Source organism: Triplophysa dalaica, chromosome 16 (genome assembly GCF_015846415.1).
Source record: "Triplophysa dalaica isolate WHDGS20190420 chromosome 16, ASM1584641v1, whole genome shotgun sequence".
NCBI classification, from domain to species: Eukaryota; Metazoa; Chordata; class Actinopteri; order Cypriniformes; family Nemacheilidae; genus Triplophysa; species Triplophysa dalaica.
Genome location: NC_079557.1, coordinates 5,176,215 through 5,185,169, shown reverse-complemented (window position 1 = coordinate 5,185,169; position 8,955 = coordinate 5,176,215). Strand labels below are relative to the sequence as shown.

Sequence of the window (8,955 nt, the reverse complement as noted above, 5' to 3'; positions counted from 1 at the left end):
GAATAGTTTAACTTCAGGTCACAGATGACAATAAAGAGTGAATTACAGCTTTTAATTTTAAAGAGAAAGGTATTGCAGAGTGTAATTTCATTCATAATTGATATGGTACTTCTGGAGAATTTTGAGGGCATTACATAGCTGATGAATATATTATCAATAAGGGGCAGTTTGATCTCTGTTATGGTCAGTGGTTGATCTAATAAGGCCCAGTGGTGTTTTGTGATTCAAAAAGTACCAACCTAACGCCCTCTGCTGGTCATGTTCGAGCCACGACATGTAAAGAAATTTAAGATGGAGGAACAACCTAAAAATATGCATTACCTAATTATAATCTCAATTCATAATGCTGTTTACATGCTGTAGTAGATAAATGGTGAAATTGTGCACAATTCTAATGCAAGCTTAAATTTGCTGTACAGAACATAAAAACAGAAGCTAACAATAATATACTGCATGTGTTCTATTTGCATAACCCAAAAAATAGCATAATTGGAAAATTCATACATGAAAAATGTGTAAAACGTTATTTAAAGAGTTTATTCTTTTTTTCTAAAAGGTAGAATAAAGATATAAATAGCAATTTTTCCCCAAAAAAATATCCAAAATCTTGTTTCTTTACTGTTTGCATGGCAAGCTTCACATCCTCTTTTGCTTTTGTGTCCTTTTGCATATTCTTATATATGATCTTGTCTGACAGCAAATATGCAATAATCCACATTTCCATGATAATAATTATTATTATTGGGTATCTTTGTTGTGTTTCTTTGGCCTGGTGGTGGTGCCAGCCGACTGCACTTTGACAGATGTAGATGCAGATTTTGAACCTTCCAGGTTCTGGGCTGTGCAGGTGTACATTCCTTGGTCAACCTCTCTAAACTCATCCACCTGCAGCACCGTTTCAGAACGCTGCCGGTTCTGACCGTCCACCTGTATCGTCTGTACACTGTCCTGGGTATACAGTGGGCGGCCAATCTGATGTTGAAGAAATATTATTTAAAACAGGGACACTTAGCATTGGGATGACTGTTGCAATGTAAATCTAAATTATTGTTTACTGTGAAACTGTAAGTACTGTTTCCCCTCCAGTCTTACCTTCTGTCCAGGATATTCCCAGCTGAAATCCACCACCACGTCCTGTTCTCCCACTACAGTGCATGTCACCTGGAGATTTTTTCCCACTGTTACAGTATCAGAGGAGGCCTGGATCGCAGGAGATGGAGGTGCAGTTGGGTCTGCCAAAGCATATAGATACATAAAGGAATTTCTGATTCATATTCTTCAGTCTCAGCTAATATGTTTTTATACTTTCTATCGTACATACTTACAGTTGACGTAGATCAGCATGTATTTGGTTGAGCTCTGTCGAAGGTTCCCTAGACTGGCTATGCAGAATAGAGAACCAGCATGGTACTGCTTTGGCCTGTGGATGGTGTAGCCCTTCTTGACATCAAAAGAGATTTCCGTTCCATCCACCTTTACCTCCATTGGTGGAAACTCCTGGTGCAGGGTCACCTTGGCCAGCGGGGAGGTCACCTGACAGGGCAGGACCGTTGGCCAGTTAGTTCGAAGCTGAATGACCTCATAATATTCAGAGGAAGGTACAAACAACTCCTGAGGGTCTGAGAGAGGAAAGACGTACACCAACAGACATAACATTATTGTTTTTGTGTTTGAATCAGAGCAATTGGATAGTGGTTGAGAACTGTATAAAAAAATATTAGTATTTATTAATAATGTGAATAACGTAGGAGCATAATCAAATATCAAATGTGTTATATTTTCGTATCCTTGAGAAAGGGGGTTGGCGGGCACCAGACATTTATACAGATATTTGCTTGAAAGGTGCTCTTTAAATGTTAGTAAATACTTTTAATGTCCCTTTAATGCTTTTAATGTTTTGAATTTTATAACTATTATAATACTAACATTAATGCCCCTGTGAAATGTTGTTTTCCTTAAGGACGTCAAGAAACGGAAAGGCGCTGACAAAATTGCTCGTTTCAAATCTACACAGAATGTTGTATGTTGAGGCTCTATGGAAGAGATCGGACATTGCAGCCTTGATAGGTAAAGGAGAAGACAAACGCCATCGTCACACACCAACATAAATAACAAGCTTCAAATGACACATCAATGGTAAAAACATAAGTTTGTTGTTTAAGGGTTTGTAATAAATCATGTTAGGGGCATTGCAAGATTATTGTAATGTTATGACCTGATAGGTCGTAAGCTTAAAATCTATAAAATCATCATTTATTGGGTACTTTCAATTGGGAGATGGGTGTCCCGAACCCAAACCCCAAAATGTATATTAATATTAATCATATTTAAATAGTTTTGGTATTTTTCCATTGTTGATTTTGAACACATCTTTTAGATTTTAACAAAAGTAAAGTTTTTTTTTTTAATTTTGTGTTATTTTTAAATTGTTAAACTTTATGTAAAAACTGTGTCCTGGTTTTTTATGTCACTACCAAAACTGTGTTATTTAAGTCCATTGACTTATTTAGACATATCTTTTATCAAGAATTATTACTGTGTCCCTCTCTCTAATAAGCGACATGGTGAGTAGATCAGTCTTATTATTTTGAAGTTATTCCATAAAATGTAGTCTTATGTGTCAACATTTGTCTAGATCTGTGCTTCCAAAACCATGTGCTGATTAGCATATTTGAGAAATAAACAAAACTCCGTACAGTAATGCAAAATTTGGGGCAAGGAAGAATTTTCCAAATCTTTCTGAAATTACAATGTGTTATTAACTCCACAATTACTTGAAATGTGCACCAAATATTATACAATTTGTATACAAGTTCTGGGGGAAAAAACACTATTCTTTCAAGACGTTTCCAACTCAGATATTGCACCACTTCTAGAATGGCCTATATGCAAACTCATTTAAAACATTTGGCCGCACTTAAATTCAGAAACAGTCACGTCACATTAGAGGTCCAACATTACCAGAGAAGAAGATGAAGACTTTGACAGCTTTGTCGTATTCTTTCCTGCAGTCTTTATCCTCACAGTACATTGGATAGCAGATGTACTCCCCTGTATCTGGCACTGTTGCGTTTGCCAAAATCAACGTGCCATAACGTTCATGTTGAACCATCCTATAAATACAAACACAAATAGCAACAAAGAAGACATCCAAAATATATTATAAACATGTAAACCACTTTTGGGATGAGCAAAATATTTAAAATATCTGTATTATTTGTATCAGACCGAACACAGTGTGTACAGCACGTACCGGAGTCTTCCTTCATCATCCTCTTGTAGATATGCAGGAACAGTCCATTGGACAGGATTTCCTTTACATCGCAGCTCTAATGTTTCACCTACTTGGATAGTCAGCGTGTCCCCGACTTTCTGGAACTTTCCCTTGTTTACCACCTGAGTGAGGTGTGACTGGTCTGCTTTAGGTTTGGGAGCAAGAGCTTTTTCTTCCCCCTTACCAGTCTTTGACTTGCTATTTGGTATCTTCTCAGCTTTTGTCTTTGGTTTGGATTCAACCTTTTGGCAAATACCTGTCGTTTAAGTGACAAACTATTGGTAAACAACAGAACGTTCCCTTAAGATTTGAAAAACATTTGGACTAAACGTATTGATATCTAAAATAACTGTTTTATCACTTTTTGTATCTTTTGTAAGTTTGACATAATTATCTTTACGTCTTTAAGAAGTTTATGTAGTCTCAAAATACCTGCATGCATATTAATTGTACAAAAAAACGGATAATGCCTCTTGAAAGGTAAGATACTCACCATACTGAATGATCAAAACAGAAATGAGGAATGCTGCTAGAACCACCCTCCACTTCATGGTGGAGAATATTCACGGCGACCAAAAACAAACCTTAGTTCACTTTGTTCTAAGTTAGCAAATCTTTAGGACACATTCAGGGATGCGAAAGACAGACTGGAGAGATGGACGAGAGAAGTGGAGGGTCAGCTGTTTACCAGAGTAACATGAACTCCCTAAATTCCTCAATAGATCCTATCTGTGTTCAGTCCACCAATCAGGGCCTGAGGCTGGCCATCCAACTCAAAAAGCACCCCATGTTTATTTAGCTGTAAAAACCATACACATTGTAAAGCTTCTGAAATGAAAGCAGAAGTTTATGAACATGTTTTTTTCCTGAACCTTAAATGAAATGATTTAAAGTCTGGCATTAACGCATGCAACCTGTTTCAGTTTAAATGATAAACTTTAGAAATGCTTTTGTGCAAATTCTTTTATTCGTACAGTTTTATAGTTTAATATTATGTGTATTGTCTCTATATTGTTTTCTAGAAGTAGTGACCCTGTTTCTGGTGTAAAAACAATGGAGCAATGCTAATGTCTGCCTACAGGATTATCACTGGATCTTTCACTGGTACTTTCACGGGTACTTTCACAGCCTCCTACAACCCCTCAAGATCCCTGCGTTCAGCAAACCAGCGGCGTCTTGCCTTCCCATAAGGACAGTAAATCGCTTTCCCGCTCATTCACAACTCCTGGTGGAACATTCTTCCTAACTCGGTCCGGTCAACCACATCTCTCACAACATTAAAAAATACTTAAAACCCAACTCTTCTGTGAATACCTGCAGACAAATAAAAAAAATAACAATAACTCTCTCTCTTCTCAGCAGTGATCTAGCTTTTGTTGAAACCAGTAACGTTAACTTTGTATTAGCAAATATTGTATTACTGCTCCTGTATAACATATCGCTCATTGCTCCCTGAACTCTTTGTAAGTTGCTAAAACCATTGCTAAAACCAAGTACAAACTAAGAGCCAACTCAAAACACAGGCGATATGCTAAAATGCATGTGCATACTACAGGCAAGTGTATATAGAGGCAAGAAGCTATCTTGCTTCAGCTATGACACTCAAGACAAAAATCTAGCTTCTATTAGAACACCACTTACCACTTATGCACCGTCACATGAACCACTAGAACAGCCATGCCAGTAACATTTAGCTCATCACAAGAGTCTTGGAAGCTCCACACCTAAAATAGGCTTTCTTCATTTTTACTTTTCAAGTCAATATCATTGACCCTTGGAAAACACTTAACAAACTGCAAATTATTCCTTAAATCAGACTTGGTTGAAGTTACTCAACCAAAGTTAAGTACTTCTACACTATTATTCACCCTCAGGGTATAGGAATATTTTATGTTTTGGTAGTGATGTCGCAAAAGTTGATTTTGCCGTTCAAAAAATCTCTCAGACAAAGAAGGTCCAGGTGTCAGAGTTAACTTTCTTTATTCGAATCAAACAAAGTGAGATGTTCCCCAGAGCATCTGAAAATCCAGTGCCTTCCAGCCCACTGTTATAGCAAAACTTCTGAGAGGAGTAGGCCTACTCCTAAAAAACCTATCAGGTAAATTCACGTTAGCTCTTATTTTCGTTATCCAATGCATTTGATCTGCCACCTTTATTTCGTAGGCAACGTGGTACGTACAGTATCTAACGGTGGTTCGCTTGTTATTGTCTTATTTTCAAATCAAATTTTAATTCAGTGGGCAAAATTTAAATACGTATGAAGTCATGCATGGAAAAGTAACCAAGGTTACGGGAGAAAATGTCAAAAATTTTCAGGCATCTGGCTTTTAGGCTTCAGAAACATCACTGGAGTTTACATTGCTACAAGTGCTCAAATGTGCTCTAAACATGCTTAAAATGACAAAGTGCATTTATGTGAATAATCATTGAACAGATATACTGATTAGAACATCAAATCATTAAATCATAATCGAACTAATTCGTATGCAATTATTTTTAATAATTTGATGTGTGAAACAGATGTTTCCACTGATACACATGTCAATTTACATTCCTATGAATACTTCAGGTATAAATGAATAGAAATCTTTGTGAATTTTTATATAAATCCTCACTCAGCACCTGCTCAGCTCAAGGTTATCATGACCTGTTTGTGGATTGTAGTCATAGCAACCAAATTTGGTCCTCCGGTATGATTTGGGCCGGAACAATTCTTGATACTTTTTTTTATTTATTGTCCACCACTATTACATAATGTCATCATGACCTCTTTCTCTTGCAAAACTCAATGTAGATTGTTGTCTTGGTTAACACGGCAGAACATGCCCAAATTTGGTCCTCAGGTATGACTGGGGCCAGAACACGTCTTACCACGGTTTAGGTATTTCTCAGGGACATAACTGGTGTGGTGAAGACCAGTGTTAAATAGATCTAAATAGGTGAAGAACTCTTTTCCAAAACACATTAAACACTAAATTAGAAAGAAAAAGGTTTGTCATGCCATTTTGCTGTGTAGTAAACCTATTCAGTGCTCCGTCAATGTTTCATGCCACATTACTATATTTCCTTGTTTAAAATGTACTGCAAGATGCAGCATCTTTCCAAAACGCCTTTAAATGCCAAACCTGTTTTTAGCCTAAATGCGATGTCCTCTCGACCAATCAGAATTTGCTCGTTAGTGGTATTTGTACGTTTTATTTTTAAATTTTTTGTATGTGGTGGAAAATATTGAAACATGAAATTTTTAACTATTTAGTTTAACATTTATTTGGCTGTAATTTATTTCTTGCATTTATCAGATTAATATTAATTTATAGTAAGAGTTCCTGATGTCAAAGGTTACATGGTCACTTGTTTTTAAAAAGAAAAACTTTTGAAAAAATATTTGTACCGTTTAGAAAATAACTATCGACAATATCATTTAACAATCACTGTTTAACATTCAGACTGAGCCAACAGACCATTTTAACAGGATAGTGAATGTTTATGGGTCTAGGTAAAAAGCCATTTTCATGAAAACTATTAAAATGGACTCATTGAGTTTTGGAAAAGAGCTCTTTAGGTCTGGTTTGCCCAAAATCACTCAGAAATGACACCATAGTTAAGCTTGTTTGTACCTATCGTAATTTAGCTAGCAACATCAGTAAAAGTCCTGTAACAAGTTACACTTAAGGGCGTTGAGTAACAAGTCAGAGCCATAAAGTGGCAAACATGTAAATGAGATGTGCAAGACTTCTTGAGGGACAACCACTTAGACCATGTATAATTAAGAACAGTTTATTCATCACTTGGCCTCACAGCCATTTCAAATTACAGTCGACCGAAGCCAAATTCCTTAACATTGAGGGGACCAACAGATGCTTGCTCCCAACGTAGATCTAAGGAGAACAGACAAGTAGTGAGAAACTTCCAAGACCATAATCAGAAGCATTTGTAGTTCGTCCAAGTGTTAAGCCATACCTGAATCACTTGCACTAGTGCTGCTACAGGTTGAGTCACAGCAGCCACACACCTGATCCGATTCATCTACAGACACCCACCTGCCAAACAAAGACACATGCTCAATTATAACCATCACCCTACTAACTCAGTAGAGGCTATTTGGGGACAACATACCCATTAGGAGAGAACGAGCAAGCCTTCTGAGCAGGATTTGTTGGGGTGGCTACAGGAACAGCCTTCAAAATGCAAGTGATGTAGACCTGCAAAGACAACAGGGTTCAGGTTTCCAAACAGTGCACTATCATGTACTCAAAACTAAGGCAAATACATACCAGACCACTGTTCACTTGATGAAACCTGAAAGCCTCCAGCTGAAACTGCAGCTTATCAATCTGAGTTCGAGGGAGGTAGCGGGAGTTCGAGCCAGTGAACTTCGTGTCAACCAGGCACCTGGTGAAGAAAGAAGTTAAACAGCCTGCAATACTTCTAGGATAGGATGGGTATTTGGGCATGTCGTACCCATTATTGTCAATGAATGAGTATCTGGGGGCAGAGTTCACATCAGGGGATGCAGTGGCCACGCAACTGTCCACAAACACACGGACAGGTACATGGTTGTAGGTCTTCACAGAGGCCTCAATATTCACAATGTCACCCAGGAAATACTGGTTTGAAGGTCTCTCAAACTGCCACTCATCTGTTTCAAGGAAAAATTAAGGCAAGGTCTGCAAAATTATGTGAAACTACATTAAAAGCTAAAGCTGTATTATACAAACCAGTCATAAGCTTGAGGGAGAAAACCAAGCGCTCTTCTGCAACCTTAGTAGCTGCATATGGTACCCAAGCAGGCACCAGGGCATTGCTGCTCACATTATGCAGTCTGTAGATTATAGAAAAAGTTGGTCACCACAAACTGCCAAATCTTTTACCACACGCACAAGTATGCAGCCATCTTGAACTCCGAAACTTACCTTGGATAGTGACAAGCAATACTGACAGCAGCACCACTACTCCTGAAAATAGGAACATCATCTGAAACCTCTTTGGGACTGTAGACCAGGGTGAAGGTATAAACAAGCGAGTCTTCGGTCACCTTAAGAAACAAGAATGTTACTCGAAGTCAGAACCTACACGTTTGGTAAGAGGATCAGTCTTCTCACCGTTAAAATGCTGCCACATCCATGCAGTTCAGACTCAAAGATGAGCACTTCAGCATTATCGTCCTCCCCTATTGGTCCACAGCCTCCCATTGCAAATCCAGAAGCCATTAGCTTTTTTCCAGTCCCAAAGAAGTCCTCCATCACTTCCACATACACAGAGTTCTCACGGCACTGAGCCCCTACACTGTTGGGAGAAATAGGGTCCCGCAGTTCAAAAGGAATCTCTGGCTGTATCGGTTCTTCTGGCAGGCTTGGAAAGGTCCATGTCAGTTTTCCCATCAGACCCTGCAAAAGCTGTTTAGACTGAACACCAACAGGATCTTGACTAGGCTTTCCACCAACCATACCAGGAGACTGCATTGAAAACTGAGAAGGAAATCTCTGTGGCACAAGCATGGGGTTGTTGGTCTGTGGAAACTGAGGCATCCTGGTTTCACTCTTCTGAGGAACTTGCATTTGTGACCGAGGCCTAAATGTACGAGGTTTCTGAGTTTGCACCGATCTTCCTCGCCATTGTGCATCAGACATGCCAACTGCAAGAACAAGCACCAAACCAAATCCAACTAGCCACAACCCCAT

General features: G+C 38.5%; 2 protein-coding genes across 2 annotated transcripts; both read right to left on the bottom strand.

The window, feature by feature from the left end:
• Nucleotides 1-449: 449 nt before the first annotated feature.
• On the bottom strand, nucleotides 450-3,948 carry LOC130438230 (platelet-derived growth factor receptor-like protein). Its single transcript, XM_056770069.1, has 6 exons — nucleotides 3,768-3,948; nucleotides 3,254-3,530; nucleotides 2,962-3,113; nucleotides 1,326-1,619; nucleotides 1,093-1,232; nucleotides 450-972 (listed from the first exon to the last, which is right to left on the bottom strand). Exons 1-6 carry the CDS (start codon nucleotides 3,823-3,825, stop codon nucleotides 739-741), a joined length of 1,155 nt encoding a protein of 384 aa, XP_056626047.1. The 5' UTR covers nucleotides 3,826-3,948; the 3' UTR covers nucleotides 450-738.
• A 3,087-nt stretch (nucleotides 3,949-7,035) lies between these two features.
• Nucleotides 7,036-8,955, bottom strand: LOC130438342 (zona pellucida sperm-binding protein 3-like). The gene is made up of 8 exons (XM_056770222.1): nucleotides 8,377-8,955; nucleotides 8,188-8,309; nucleotides 7,993-8,096; nucleotides 7,736-7,913; nucleotides 7,549-7,666; nucleotides 7,391-7,476; nucleotides 7,235-7,314; nucleotides 7,036-7,152 (listed from the first exon to the last, which is right to left on the bottom strand). Exons 1-8 carry the CDS (start codon nucleotides 8,953-8,955, stop codon nucleotides 7,085-7,087), a joined length of 1,335 nt encoding a protein of 444 aa, XP_056626200.1. The 3' UTR covers nucleotides 7,036-7,084.